General features: G+C 48.3%; 1 protein-coding gene across 3 annotated transcripts; it reads left to right on the forward strand.

The window, feature by feature from the left end:
- Nucleotides 1-424: 424 nt before the first annotated feature.
- Nucleotides 425-14,425, forward strand: LOC122373960 (probable asparagine--tRNA ligase, mitochondrial). 3 transcript variants are annotated; one of them, XM_043352418.1, is made up of 10 exons: nt 451-591; nt 1,103-1,147; nt 3,850-3,956; nt 4,168-4,279; nt 5,458-5,573; nt 5,922-6,146; nt 6,378-6,517; nt 6,896-7,127; nt 12,117-12,347; nt 14,018-14,425. In XM_043352418.1, the coding sequence occupies exons 3-10, from the start codon at nt 3,864-3,866 to the stop codon at nt 14,285-14,287; spliced, it is 1,419 nt and encodes a 472-aa protein (XP_043208353.1). In that variant the 5' UTR covers nt 451-591; nt 1,103-1,147; nt 3,850-3,863; the 3' UTR covers nt 14,288-14,425. The 3 variants fall into 3 exon arrangements, with proteins under 3 accessions (XP_043208354.1, XP_043208353.1, XP_043208355.1); XM_043352419.1 differs by lacking the exon at nt 1,103-1,147 and having other exon boundaries at nt 425-471; XM_043352420.1 differs by lacking the exon at nt 1,103-1,147 and having other exon boundaries at nt 480-587.
- Nucleotides 14,426-15,632: the final 1,207 nt, after the last annotated feature.

Consider the following 15,632-nt stretch of genomic DNA (forward strand, 5'->3'; position numbering starts at 1 on the left):
GCGCAGCATTTGTGTTTGCCATTTACCGCACCAATGTTCGCCAGCGGTGGTGACTTTTCCTTACCTGCTCACGAAACGTCACACACGACATGACGTCACCCGAAGACGTCATCAAAAAGTCCAGCTCTTAGGCGTGTCCACATTATAGAGTTCAGTGGGTGTAGGATACCTTCGAAGTGCGCCGTTTCCGCCTAGTTTTCTTGTTTTCTGAATAAGCATTTATTTCAGTTTTAAATATTGTAAAAACGGTATCTTGCTCAATTATAAGTTTTAAATAAGTTTAATTTGAAATCAGATGTAAATATTCCGTTGAAGTCTTTCAAGATGAAGTCTTTGGCAAGTAATAAAAACTTGCAGCAATGAGCTACCAAATTTGCTACCACTTTTGTTACATGTACGGCGTGATAGTGACGTTTATTCTGTCAACAAAAATCATAATGCTTTGAAAGAGGTTGAGTTAGTGGGGGATAGGTAATTGGTTTTTATATGTGTTGCTATTGCCTGTATCAGTATTATCACCTAATCCTATAAAGAAATTGTGATATTTTGTATTCCTATTAACTATTTTAGAAATGGCAGCATTAAATTTAGGTAGGTAATTCATTTATATTTGGCAGAATCTCTTAAAAATATGCCACTGTTACCATGTCAGTCGGGGAAACTGTGGTCAAATCTTCCATTTTTAGAAAGCCTTCCATTTTTGGAAGGATTTTCTATATATGGGTACGCACCTTCCAAAAATGGGTACGCTGACGACGTCATCGTACCCAAATATAGAAAATGTTGCGCATATGTTGGAACTTACCGATTTCCGCCGAACATGAGGCAAATGCGACTATCGCCCCTGGTCGCTTTCTATTCGCCATAGTGAAGTGTCCATAATCTAGCGTGGATGCCTAAATCCTAGCGTGGATGTATTTTAGGTAATTTTTCAAAGTAATGAGTCGTGGAAAATTGACAAAAATTTACCGACAAACGATGGTTTTATAAGACTTTATCAAACATTTTGTAAGCAAAAAGCATCAAAAACGAAAAGTAAATATCCTTAAAAGTACTTTAGTGACGGGCCATGCTTGTTCGTTACCGCCGACTTTATTTACAGTGCGGAATTGTCTGGACAGAGTGCGGCGGTTTCGGGAGTGTAGTGGTGAGTAAAACTTGTATTTGTTGCCGTTTTCTGCATTTATTAGCATATTGTGTGGTTGATTTCAATTTTTTAAGGCTTTTGCCAAACATTTGGGTGGAGGTCTCGTCATTTTTCAATGTTTTTTCCGGAATATGGGACGAATTAAATAGGCGTTGCTGCGCCGTTTTTCGTGTTACTTTCTATCGAAGGAGCATGAATCTTCAATTTATATGAGGAATAGTAAGTTTAATTTAAACCATTTTTTGTCAGGGCTATAGCTGTGTTCCTCCTGGTTGGTTATTGACCAGCTGTTTTCTCTTCTGAATTTCTATGTGTCCTCTAGAAGTAGAAAAAGAGAGCAGTGCGCCAGGACACCATGCTATTATATCACTATGTACATTGACATAGCATGCCTGTATTACCAACACTAGCACTGCTGCTTCTCCTTATATCAATGATCATAAATGACAAAATCAACTATTAATGTTACACATTTAAAAAGGCCGTAACTTAAATCAAAGAATGTGAATCACAGTTGGGAACACTGAGATTAGACCTTCCAATTTTGGAAGCCTTCCATTTTTGGAAAATGCATACCCATTTATGGAAGGTCCTTCCAAAAATGGAAGGCTTCCAAAAATAGAAGATTTGACCACAGTTTCCCCCACTGATGTAGTTTTGAACTGAAATAGTAGTTTTGTAGCTTAAACTGAGACTAGCACAAATCAGTAGTTTTTGTGGCCCAACTATCATGCTAGGCCCAGACTAGAAAACATCCATTCATTATGCTGGACACCCAGAGTGGAAAAATACTGCATGTTATGCAGAATATGGCCAGCGTAGTGGCGATATTGCGGCAAAAATTTCAGCGTATGTCTGGCATAACTTTCTTGCGTAGAATTCCGAGCATGGTGGCCGCTGAATTTTTCTGCGCACAGCAGCCGCATAATGTTTCAACAAATGGCGGTCACCAAATTTTTTGACATGCTGGGAAATCTAGCAGCAGATACGTTCTGCGGGCAGCTTTGGAGAGGGTTCGAGACTAGCCGTCCCTCACCCCTGTCGTCACGCGTTCAGACTCGCAAGCCACCTTGAGTCTACTGAGCGCAGGAGCGGGCCACGGCCGCCCAGGTGAGGACATCACCCTCGGTGCGGAGATAGGTATGGAAGACCTTGTTGAACATTACCTAGCGTTGCAAAGTAATCATGCAGTGGGTTCCTGCCTGCTGCGAGATCGAGGGGAATGAGAGCGCGGACGACCTGGCGAAACACGCGGTCGCCCTGCGCTCCGACGCCCGCTGTTGTTGTTGTTGTTGTTGTTGGTGTTCCCCTCAGGGCCGGCTGGGGTCGGCCTGTAGCCCCATGAGGGGCTCCTTGTGGCGGAGGTAGCCGGCGGCCAAGGCCGCCACCAGTTCGCCGTCCTTTAGCTGCTCCGGTCGGATATGGATGTTGCCCGTCAGTCGCAGGCGGGCGCCGGCCAGGCACGGGCACCTGAGCAATACATGCTCCGGGGTGTCGGCGCCCTCTCTGCACACGATGCAGCGGGCTGCGGGGCACGCCTACGCCCGCTCGCTGACCCGGGGGGTTCATTATGCGGCCTCGCGTCAATAGCGCGACAACTGGTCCGAGTCACTATTCAAGCCACTCTTCGGGAGCACGCTGCCGCTCCCCATCCCCGGTGAGGACCGAGAGGACGCCGTTTCGGTGCACCAGGGCGGGCCACTGGGGCCGCTGGCTCCAGTAAGTGCACCGAATCGGCCGTCTCCCCTCCGCGGCGTGTCAGCAGTTCCCGGACAAGTGGTGCGCCGCGGCGCTCTGCATCGTGTGCTGAGAAGAGGCTGATGTGCCGGAGCAGGTGATGCTCCGCTGCCCAGCCCTCGCTGGCGCTCGCCAGTCTCGAACCACTAGCCTGCTCCAACAATCTCCATTAACTTGTGCCAGTGCCAGCCAGGCCGGAATTCTGTATCATCCCACACTGAATTGGGCTGCCAATCGCTTGCCAATCGCCGTTCCCGCCTCCTGGACACAGCACTTGTCCCAGTCAGCCTGCTACTCTCTAGACACAGAGTTTGTTTGTCCCAGCTACACTCACCTATCCTAGGACATGTCACTCGATGCAATTCAGCGTGAGGGAAACAGTATGAGTAGGCACTTATATTATTCTGAGAGTTCCGGGAAATCACATGTGTCCCGGCCCAGCCGGCCATTCTGGGGCACAGCACACATCCCAGTTCACCACTCCCAGGACACATCACTGGCCCCGCCCCAGCCTGCCAGTCCCAGGGTAGCTGTGGTGCTTTACTCAGCTCGTCCTAGCCCAGTCCACCAGTCCCAGGACATATCATTCGTTTGTTTCAACGCACGGTACTCGTCCCAGCGTAACAGGCACCCCACTGTTGATGGCTCACTGCATCCGTGTGTTAACTGTTTGTCGGCAAGCTGTCCCTACCTATGAGTTCAGTGAGTGGCCCATCCTTTTGCTGGGCTAAGTGGGCTGTGGGTATCTGTATGACATATACGTTACTTTTTAACTTTGAGGCAGTTCTTACCTCGTCTTAAGTTCAGGAGGTGTCTAGAACTGGCAGGAAGTTATGGGTGCATGATAAACTCGGTGTCTCAACGCACCCCTAAACCCAAATAAACATACAAATGGCAAACAAACTCGAGGTCTGCAGCTAAGTCACTGCAAAAGTATTGATCAATTGATGTGATCTCTGTTTCAGATACATTTGCCTAAATGGTGGGCTTGACAAGAGTTTGCTGTACTTATGTGCAGCGATCAGTGTCAAGAGCACTGCATTCTCCTGATGAGACCAAAGTCACTGTTCAGGTAACAAACTAACTAGATGCTATTCGTTGCTCTGATTCTTTGCTGTAGTTATAGATCTGCTCCTCTATAAAAGCAACAGTGATATTACTAAAATGGCTCCAAAATTTGCTTCGATTTACCTAGTCCACTTTTATGCAGATATTTGATACAGTGTAGGCATGCGACCTGTTATTGATGTGTTGGATGCTGACGTTTTGTATGGCTTCTGCAGGGCTGGCTACGCTCAGTCAGAGCACAGAAGAGCAGGGTGTTTGCCTCGCTCAATGATGGTCTCAGTGCAGAGACTCTGCAGCTTGTCATTCCATCCAGCCTAGACCCAAAAGGTAAGGCACGCTTTACAAGGATAACTAGCTGTTTGTGAAACTGCAGTTCTGTTAACCCTCGCCCATGTAGGGGGGGGGGGGGTTGGTGCAACCCCCCCCCCCCCTGAGGTTTTTCGGAAATAGTGCAGAAACGGCGGCGCGCAGCGCCGCCAAATTTTGGGTACCTTATGGGGCAAACCTTGCGCATCTTTTGATAAAAAACATTTGACCGGGTCATGTCAGGTCACGGAGTTATGACGTCACAAAGGGAACAGCCTCCGGCCGGATTTTCACAAACTGAGTGCCAACGCCCGAGGTTTCCTGCCGGTGGTACAAACATCGGTTGATGGATCGTGATGAAACTTCCCATGCATGTTGGGGCAAGTATTGGCTATCATATGGTATAAGAAACTTGACCGGGTCAGGTCAGGTCACGGAGCTATGACGTCACAAGAGGAACAGCGTCCGGTACTATTTTTGAAAAGCGCCCGAACCACTATTTTGCTAATTCTTGTCACCTCAATGGGAATATGCAGCAATATTAGCTTCTATAGGGAGCAAATGGACCTCCCAAATCCAAAAATACAATCAGATTTCAAAAATTTAAATTTTGATTTTTCGAATTTCTGCCGCCGACTGTGACCTTGCCGACTTCCGGCGCTCCCAACGCGCCATTTTTAGAGCTAGGGAAACGAAATACATACCAAACGATAGAGAATTGATCAAGGAACACGATAGTGAAGGTTTCAAGTCGATATCTCCCACCGTTTTGCCGCAATCGCCGCGGAAAGTTGAAAAAAGTCTATTTTTCCGAAAATTTGACCTTTGACCGGTCAAAAGTAGGTCAAATGTTGACCTAGGGCCAAAAAATATACCACCAATTGCGAGATCTCGGCGAGAGCAATCCGTTGGTCTTTTCCGCTAAGCTCTACGACGCTCCGTTTTCAAACGCCAAGGGGGGGGGGGTCGCACCAACCCCCCCCCCCCTGCATGGGCGACGGTGGCAGATCGCCGTTTACGGGCGAGGGTTAAAAACTGTAAAGCCATTTCTGTGTGGATTTGTCCGAATAAATGGTATTTGTATTGGTATATCATGTGCAACAGTAACATGCAGTGTACACTGTACACATAGCTCTTAGCTACGCTGCAGTATAAATGCACATCACACCTATCAGCACCTGCCTTTCGCCCTTTCACAGGTCTATCTGTGAACAGTTTTGTTCAGGTCTCGGGCCAAATTGTGCACACTCCCAGCCGTCCCCAGCCGGCGGAATTGAAATGTCACCACGTCCATCTAGTCAAAACGTGCCCGCCGGTAAGGATTTGCGGATATACGCCATTGCCCTGGATAACCAGGATGGATAACCAGATCGTACCATGTGTTTGTATTATTATTCTATGAAATGCAACGTTTTTGTTCTGTAAAGCTGTGAACATAAGCGAGAGGCTAACAAGCAAGATGTAAATACAGGGTGTCTAACAAAAAGTGTACATTCTATTTGGTCAGAAGCCTATAATTGATAATGAAGAGAGATCTAGAGGTACTTGGTCTACCTTGTCAGCTGTCCTATCACTATGCTCCTCTCTGTCGACTCGAATCTAAATCTGAATTCAGGACCATCACTCGCCGCCTGACGCTAACCGCCCCCTCTGCCGTCCACAGGAGGGGTACCCGTTCCCGGCCCGCTCCAGCCCCGATTGGCACCAGGCCCGGCAGCACCCACACCTGCGCTCGCGGCTGGCGCGCTGCGGCGCCGTGCTGCGCGCCCGTGCGGCCGTCACCCGCGCGGTGCACGAGCACATGGAGCGCCAGGGTTACCTGCAGGTGGACACGCCCGTGCTGACTGCCAATGACTGCGAGGGAGCCGGTCATGTGTTCACAGTCACGGTAAGATGGGAGGGTTGTCACTGAAGGGGAGGCACTAAGCAGACAGTGATGGTGTATGTAATGTTTGCATTGCGCTGATAGATAGGTTAGTGACATATGGATAGCTTATGTTGTGGCCACGGTGTTAGGCCACATCGCATTGTGTTTACCTGACTGATTGTACGGTGACTGTTTCGAGTTCGAACGGAAATGTCTCCTGCTCGACCTGACCGTCACCTTCTGCTCTGTCAGACATCTCCCGGGCGCAGTGAGGCCGGTGACAGTGCCGACAGCGATGGCAGCAGTGACAGTGACGACAGGGAGCGGCCGTTCTTCGGGCGGGACGTGTACCTGACCGTGTCCGGACAGCTGCACCTCGAGGCCGTCACCTGGTGAGGACGCGCTTAAACTGAGCTTTTAACAGTTACCGCAGAGCGTCAGTAACAGTCTCGTTAGGGGCACAAAATTCATGTTCGGTGTAAGAGCTGACTTGATTTGGGCATAATGTTGATTTTTTAAGGCGAGAATGCTTACTACATCACTTCTTCGCTCAAGCGATTTTGTGGCAAGCTTGTTATCCACTTTCAGATCCGTTTGCGACCTTCCTGCTCAGATGCGCTTTCTATATTTCCTGCTATATCAACGTCTTGGCTTTAGCTATGTTTAATTTCTCATTTAACATGTCGGGTGTAGATGAACGGCTCACATGAGCTGTCATTCATTAGGACATTATCCCGCCGTCTGACCCCCTCCCCCTTCCACCCCATCAGCGGCGTGACACACGTATACACTCTGAGCCCGGCGTTCCGCGCGGAGCGGTCCCGCACGCGCCGCCACCTGGCCGAGTTCCGCATGCTGGAGGCAGAGCTGGCGCCGGCCGCCGAGCTGTTCGAGCTCACGGGGCCCCTGGAGCAGCTCACCCGGGAGGTGACCGAGAGCTTCCTGGCGAGCTGCGGCCCAGAGCTGGAGCTGCTGCGGCCAGGCGATTGGCGGGAACACCTGGTGAGCTTTGGTGGCGGGAAGAGTGTGTGGGTGCGTGGAATCATTGAAGGCGGAAATATGTTCCAATGCTGAATGCTTTCCTTCTTTAGGGGGCAGATCATTTTCTGATGCGCAATGGATATTGCATACAAGCATACATGTCTGGCAGGTTAGGGAGTTTGAATTACGTTCTCGCCTGAAGCGAATTATTGAAGGCTTTTCTTATGATATGATTTGTTGCTTGTTAGTGAACGTTAAGCGGAGTTTCCATCATTTGTGGCGAGACGGTTGTATTTCGTCACGCTTTCAAAATATTTGTGTGAGGAGGTGACTGTCGACTGATAGGTGTATTTTAATGATAAAAATTGCCATAGCGAGGAAAGGTAGCAGATCTACTCTTGTCAAAACACGAGGATAAGGCTGCGGAACCGTTTTATATGATTAATTTAGACATATTCATTATCCACATTTTTGTTCAAAATTGCTTCTTTTGAGTTTTTGACTGGCAGCAATCATTTGACTTTCTGTGCTTGCTGACGTATCTGAGGCTTGAGTTTTCCTTGCTTTGATCTATCCAGCCCCTGACGAGTGCACTGCTGCACTATTATTTATCATGTCGGTGTAAAAATGGCTGAATGCGGTTACCGCAAACAATTTTTTGTCTTTATTAACCCGCGCCCTGGTGTGGGTCTGAGCCACCTTCGCCCTGGTGGGGGGGGGGGCCAAAATGACCCCCCCCGTCTAACTCGAAAACGAAGAGGGCTAGGAAGACGCGGAAAAAAACAAACGAAAGACCATAACAAGTACGTTCGAAAGTATTTCGGTCATTTTTTCGCTAAGGTCAATATTGAGGTCGCTAGAGGTCATCATAGGTCAAATTTCAGTGTTTTCGGTGTTGCCGGACATATTCCGCTGTAGCTCGGAAACTAGAAGAGCTAGAGAGCCGCGGAAAAAAGCAATCGATAGCTCTTTTCAAGATCTTTCGCCAAGGTTCGTCAGATTTGACCTCAGCTTAACGGTTTGGCCTACAGAGGTCATGCAAGGTCAACTTGGCAAATTTTGTTGAAAATGTTTTTAACTATAGCATGCATTCACGAGGAAATAGAGAAACGATTCATGCACCATCGTGCTTGGCTCGTCGAGACGCGTCGAATGATATATAGTTTGACCTCGAAAGGTCATTTTGAAAATTTGACCTCAGGTCAAGGTCATGACCTTACCGAAATAGGTCATGCTGCATATCATTCGATCCGCATTGACGAGACAAACACGATAAACGTCGAACGGAGTCTCTATCTCTATTCAATAACAAGTAAGTGCAGAAAAACCGCTGGTGACCTCTGGTGACCAGGGAGATGACCTAGCGTGACCTCAGCGAGGTCACAAGCAAATGGTTTCACATGGGCTGTGATTTGCTGACCCAAGACACTTCAATAACGAAATATAGGATCAATCACGCCCGATTTAGCTGAAAAACAACTACTTTTCGATTCTCCCATTGACTTATAATGGGGAGCAGCGATGACCTGACCTGACCTTAGGTCACATTTATAAAAAATCCGAGATAGCCATTTCGTAGAGCTGGGTGACATCTTCAAGTACTGTAAATTTTACATCGATCGGATAAAAGCTGTGCCTTTGAGAGAGCTTTGAACTTTTTTAGAGGTGGTGTCAGTTTTGGTGACCTTGTGACCTGACCTGACCTGACCCGAACCCCCCAAAACAGGACATGATGTAAAAATGTTGAATAAACAGCTATACAAAGTTTCAGGGCGCTAACTCAAGTGGTTTCTGAGTTATCGCTGAAAAACCACAGGGGGGGGGGGGCCAAAATGGCCCCCCCCCCCCACCAGGGCGAAGGTTAACTAATCACCAGGCTATGTTGCAAACTGCATTTTGTGAAGCCATTGTGCACTCGTTTAATCCGCTGCTTCGTTCGGAAAGGAATAATCATGTTTCTAAATTTTATTTTCGGCCTTATTGAAGCCCTACATAATACGATGAATATACTATCATCGTGAAACAGTTGGGGTTTACTGGCATTTGTAAGGATTAGGAAGTCAATATCATTAACTGGAACAGTGTATTATACCCTTAGGACAATGGATATTTTTCGTCCGTGAATTCAGACGTGACGTAAAATAGATAGCTATTGTCTTCCTGGTTGTTGTTTGTCAGTGGTTTTCGATTTTGTTTTGGTAGGAAAACATGGGTAAACTTTGCTTTGCTACACAATCCGTTTTCGACCTCATGTGAACCTAAGGCAGTGACTTGAAATGCACAAAAACCACTGTGTATTATTTGTATTATTTACCTGGCTGTCGTTCTTGTTTATCAATTATGAGAATAGTCATTTTCCTAGTTAACCCTCGCATGTGTGCGGCGTTTGCCAGCTTCTAACGTGTAGGGTGGGTGGGTGGGTGGGTGGGTGGGTGGGGGGGGGGGTCGGCTGGACCCCCACCCTTGCCGTTTGGCCCCTGATCGAGCTAGAGCTTTGCGGAAAAAATCGAGCGTGTTTCCCGTCACGGGACGAAGTCGATGATACCCAATTTTAACCTTCGCCCTGGTGGGGGGGGGGGGCCATTTTGGCCCCCCCCCCTGTGGTTTTTCAGCGATAACTCAGAAACCACTTGAGTTAGCGCCCTGAAACTTTGTATAGCTGTTTATTCAACATTTTTACATCATGTCCTTTTTTGGGGGGTTCGGGTCAGGTCAGGTCAGGTCACAAGGTCACCAAAACTGACACCACCTCTAAAAAAGTTCAAAGCTCTCTCAAAGGCACAGCTTTTATCCGATCGATGTAAAATTTACAGTACTTGAAGATGTCGCCCAGCTCTACAAAATGGCTATCTCGGATTTTTTATAAATGTGACCTAAGGTCAGGTCAGGTCATCGCTGCTCCCCATTATAAGTCAATGGGAGAATCGAAAAGTAGTTGTTTTTCAGCTAAATCGGGCGTGATTGTTCCTATATTTCGTTATTGAAGTGTCTTGGGTCAGCAAATCACAGCCCATGTGAAACCATTTGCTTGTGACCTCGCTGAGGTCACGCTAGGTCATCTCCCTGGTCACCAGAGGTCACCAGCGGTTTTTCTGCACTTACTTGTTATTGAATAGAGATAGAGACTCCGTTCGACGTTTATCGTGTTTGTCTCGTCAATGCGGATCGAATGATATGCAGCATGACCTATTTCGGTAAGGTCATGACCTTGACCTGAGGTCAAATTTTCAAAATGACCTTTCGAGGTCAAACTATATATCATTCGACGCGTCTCGACGAGCCAAGCACGATGGTGCATGAATCGTTTCTCTATTTTCTCGTGAATGCATGCTATAGTTAAAAACATTTTCAACGAAATTTGCCAAGTTGACCTTGCATGACCTCTGTAGGCCAAACCGTTGAGCTGAGGTCAAATCTGACGAACCTTGGCGAAAGAGCTTGAAAAGAGCTATCGATTGCTTTTTTCCGCGGCTCTCTAGCTCTTCTAGTTTCCGAGCTACAGCGGAATATGTCCGGCAACACCGAAAACACTGAAATTTGACCTATGATGACCTCTAGCGACCTCAATATTGACCTTAGCGAAAAAATGACCGAAATACTTTCGAACGTACTTGTTATGGGCTTTCGTTTGCTTTTTTCCGCGTCTTCCTAGCCCTCTTCGTTTTCGAGTTAGACGGGGGGGGGGGGGTCATTTTGGCCCCCCCCCACCAGGGCGAAGGTGGCTCAGACCCACACCAGGGCGCGGGTTAAGGTCCTAGGTCATTGGTTGACCTTCCAGGTCAGGTCAACGACCCAAAAGTCAGGAAAATCGGAACCTGTTAGAAAGTCGTAAAGTGTGGCTGCTATGGGTTTTTTAGGGGTGCTGATCACGAATATCGTGTTAGTTTTGATCACAGATGATGTCTTTAAGCATTTAGACCAGTTTGGGTCAGGTCAGGTCAGGTCAACCAGTAGGGGTCGTGACGGGTATACGTAGTAGGTGTCAACCGGCTCTGACAGCTTCGTAATATGTTACGAAGGCACCAAAACTGCTTTGTAAACGTTCAAATGGTTTCTAAATTCGAATTCAGCTCCAAAAACTAGCTTAGAAACATGTAAAACTCGAAAAGGTGAACCGAGGTCACCAAAGGTCAATGACCTGACCTTCAGGTGACCTTGAAATCCACCCTAATACATGGGAGCAGCATCGAATCACATTTTTGAGCCTTTGAAACCACGAAAAGCTTGCAAACGCGCGGCTAATGCGAGCCGACATACGCCGAATCGCGATTCCGGCCAAACATGGTCTCGAGAAATAGGTCACAGGTCAAAGGTCATTTGGATCAGGGTCATGAAATTTTCAGAGTAGGTGTAAAATTGATTAACTCGAGGGTACTGAAAGTTTCGTCGCGATCGGCCGCTTTTTGCGCAAGTTATTCGCGAAAAACCATGGGGAGGGGTCCATCCGACCCCCCCCCCCACACACACACACACATGCGAGGGTTAAGTTTTAGCAATGCTATCGTTGATCAATAATTATCATTGCGTTTGAGGCCATGCTTGTCGCCGCTGCGTATCAAACCAGATTTCAATTTCTTACACCTGCCGATGTAAGCGTTTTTCTGCTCATCCGTACTCAATATTATTGCGCCACATAACTTAGTGACAAAAGCTGTTTCTTTTCATTGATGAATATTTTCACGTCGTTCGTATATTTACAGCACATTATCATTCACAATGCACGCAAACCTTTTTACTTCTTGGTATGACAGTTTGACGTTTGTGAAAAGCGATAATGTGAACACATATAGGTATTGCACAAACCGGTTTCTATATTACTTCATCAGTGTGCAAATATATAAATAAAACACACGTTTTCTATTTTGTGTGTTTTATTTATATATTTGCACACTGATGAAGTAATATCGAAACCGGTTTGTGCAATATATGTGTTCACATTATCGCTTTTCACTTTTTACTTCCTCCTCCTTCTGCCATTTTCCCCGTTGACCACCGTCCGCCGTCCGTCAGACGTTCCTGAAGCGGCTCCAGTCGACTCCCTTCGCGCGGATCACCCACGCAGAGGCCGTGGAACTTCTGCGCAGGCGCGGTGACCTGAGCTCCGCGCCGCGACCCGACGGTGACCTGAGCCGGGAGCACGAGCTGGCACTGCTGGAGCACACGGGGAACACACCAGTGTTCGTGACCGACTGGCCGGCGGAGCTGAAACCGTTCTACATGAGGCCCAGCGGAGAGAACACGGTGAGACAGAGGGGGAGAGGGAGAGAGCGGGTGGGGGACGGGAGAAGGGAAAGAATGGTGTGTTGTTTGACGATATTTTCTCCGAGGATGATTCTCGTCATTACTTTTTATGTGCGTAGCAGGAATATTGTCCGAAAAGTGATCCCCGTGGGCTCTATTTTTGGAATATGCTGGTTACGGGAGGGATCACGTGTCCAGAAGTACTCAGTGTTCGCAAGGCAACTGTATTTCTTGTGTTGGTTGCCAAATTGTGACTGAACTAGACACCCTGTTCTGGATATGTGTGGTGTAGCGAGGTGTAATAGGTTCAAGCATCATATTTCATTGCCTTGTCAGGGAACGTAAGCAGAACTTCAGAAGTGTGAACAAGTCTTTTTACTTTGATGGCCTCGGGAAAATGGCAGCCAAGCTCCTTATGCGTTGCATGACGCTGGCCACTTTGTCCACTAAATATCCCTAGGATTATACGTTCGCTGCCTTGTAAAATGCATTGTGCAACTGCATCCAGTCCTCATGTCATGACACGGTGGCGTGTACATCGTCCCATCACGCAAGCATTTTCTTGGGAAACCGTAACATAGTGAAACGAGTGGACGGTGAATGTCATTGGGCATTGGAGTATGTTGAACATGTTCAGCAGCGGTTCGATTTCCTGTGCATGTTATGGTAGAGCTTAAATGTCACGGAAACATCCGTACTTTTGGTGGTTGACCCACAAAAAGTTGTGCTATCCCGAAAAAAAACCGAAGCAAAACTATAATGCTGGTGGTAAAGTAAACGCAGCATGCTGCGGGAAGTTGTTACACAACTATCCTCCATCTAACCTCCACTGTGCTTTGAGCGCTCGCTGACCGTCGCTCGTCTACCTGAGATCATCCTCCTGCCGAGGCCGGTGTTGACGGGGCGCTGTTACTGAGCGGCCGAGACCGAGGCGTCCGGCCGTCTGCAGTGGCTCGCAGAGCGCGGATTAGCCGCTGACTGGTGATCGCCTGCACCCGGATCTACCTCCCCACCCCACCCCGCCCGTCCCCACCCCCCACCTTCATCCGTCCAACCCTCGCAGCCGACCGGTCCGGGCGGAGTATTTGGGAAGTGCCGCGCGCTGACAGGGTAGAAGACAGAACTGGCGAGCTCTGAGCGGAGCTGGTGATCTCACCAGTTGCACCGCTCCGGGTGGTTGGCATATCCGATTGTTGACTCGTATTCCGAACGTCCGGGAGTCGGGGTTTTATCCCAGTGCCAATTAGTGCATCGTTCAGTGACTTGGATCACCTCCAGTAACTGGTTTGTGGGTCTTTGCTAAGTGCCGTTAGGTCACCTTCCGTGGCGCTAAACAAACAGCTAGCCTTCCGAATTCAGCCATTGTCAGCGAGCTCGTTTGGGCTGTTGTTTTACCTCACTTTCGATATAAGTTAGACCTTGGTACGTTGTCAAGTTTAGTGTTGGCGTTGAAGGTTGACAATGACGAAGCTGAATTTTAGGTTAAGGTGACGTTAGTGTTGCCGGTGAAATTACCGTTGACAACATCACGTTGATGCTGACACTATCGTTGACATTGAAGCTGACGATGCTCACGGAGCTGAAGGTGACATTGACATTGAAGATCACGACGCCGAAGCTAACATTGGCGCTGACGCTGACGTCGCTGTTGCCCCGCCTCCCTGCCTCAGGTGGCCGCGGTGGACCTGCTGGTGCCGCGGATCGGGGAGCTGGCCGGCGGCAGTCTGCGTGAGGACTGTGCCGACCGCCTGTCCTCCCGACTCGCCCGTCTGGGCCTGTCGGAGCGGCTGGACTGGTACGTCCAGCTGAGGCGCTACGGCGGCCCGCCCACGGCCGGCTACGGCCTGGGCCTGGAACGGCTGCTGCTGCTGCTGACCGGCCTGGAGCACGTCAGGGACGTGGTCCCCTTCCCCCGCTGGCTGCACCACTGTGACACCTAGCGCCGCCCGGCGGCCGGCGCCGGAACTAACCGAGCGGCCGGCAGCAGCGGGGTAAGGAACAGTGGTGCTATGTGGATACTTTGATAGAGCAGGGCTTTCTGTGCTGAAATATATGACATGTGATGTGTTAGAAGAATGGACAGTTTCCTTTCTCGCGTGGTAACACTGACAACTATGATGCAGTTACATTGGGTTCAAAGCTGATTTAGTTACTAGGCTGATGACATACTTTGTAGTATCAAGTATTCGTGGCAACAATGAAGAAATGAAAATGAGAAAAGAAGCTTGTCGAAAGGACATATTACGGGAATAGTTTGATTTTCAGCTACGATTAGGTGCTGGATGCGTAGTGGTGCAGCGGCTTTTTCGAAGAGGTATTCGATGATTCCTGAATGCCGACTGGAAAGAGCTAATCTTCCGATAAATAGCTACCGATTATCTGTACTATACTAGCTGGGATCGCGTAATGCGTGAGACAGTTTCATGATCGATTAGGCAATAATATCATGCTTGAACTTCAATGATGCTATTTTATTGTTAAACGAATCTCCCTAACTTTTGAACTCATCTGTAAAAGCAACCCATCTTGGTTCCGTAAAATTCATGTCAACGTTCGCTCACCAGCATTTGCATTGCGAGACCAAATGATGAGGGTCGCATGTTCGCATGTCGGCTGTTTCGCATGTTATGGTTACACAGCTGAGCTGGCGTGTTTCCTGAAACACGTGATGCAGAACGGTTGATTTTCTTCCTGTTTATAACGGGTCATTCTCAAGTAGACAACTTGGGCGGGTGTATGAGTTTAGTGGTGCTAGCAGGTAGCAACAGCTGCAGGGCAGCGAGAGGAAATGACGAGCGATGAGAGACATACGAGATTTTACTGTTCAGCGGAGTGCTTGAGCACGCGAATATAGAGCCGGGCTGGCGATGATTCAGTGAGACATGGAAAGTATTACGTATAGGTTTGTTTTATCACTGAAGTAAGCCAACATACGACAACTACACAATTGAGCCTGTCTGAATGATCCCTAGATCCCAGGCCCCCTGGATTAGGACCTGCTTTTCTTACATTTGAACCTGTTGGTGGCCATCGACCTTGATGTTCCGTTTTATCGACCTTGTCCCTCCCGACCCTCTCCCGCTCTATGCATGGTTTAGCTCGCCCAACTTTTAGATTGAATGTTTACCTTCGTTTTTATTTGTCATGTTTCCTGATGTGTTTCCAACACTTTCCTTTCTCCTGCAGCACGACCTAGTCCAAGGAACACCAATTGCGCGGTCCTTGGAACTGCAGTGACAAAGTCCTTTTCCTCTGGGCGTGATTTACGGCTACTCCAGTGGCCAC

The sequence above is a fragment of the Amphibalanus amphitrite genome, unplaced genomic scaffold (assembly GCF_019059575.1).
Source record: "Amphibalanus amphitrite isolate SeventyFive unplaced genomic scaffold, NRLGWU_Aamphi_draft 001579F_arrow, whole genome shotgun sequence".
Lineage (NCBI taxonomy): Eukaryota > Metazoa > Arthropoda > Thecostraca > Balanomorpha > Balanidae > Amphibalanus > Amphibalanus amphitrite.

Excerpts from the sequence above, each read along its gene's own strand:
- LOC122373960 (XM_043352419.1), top strand. The coding sequence starts at position 3,864 with ATGGTGGGCTTGACAAGAGTTTGCTGTACTTATGTGCAGCGATCAGTG. Across the intron at positions 3,957-4,167 it reads AGACCAAAGTCACTGTTCAG|GGCTGGCTACGCTCAGTCAG; the intron begins GTAACAAACTAA and ends TGGCTTCTGCAG. Across the intron at positions 7,128-12,116 it reads GCGATTGGCGGGAACACCTG|ACGTTCCTGAAGCGGCTCCA; the intron begins GTGAGCTTTGGT and ends GCCGTCCGTCAG.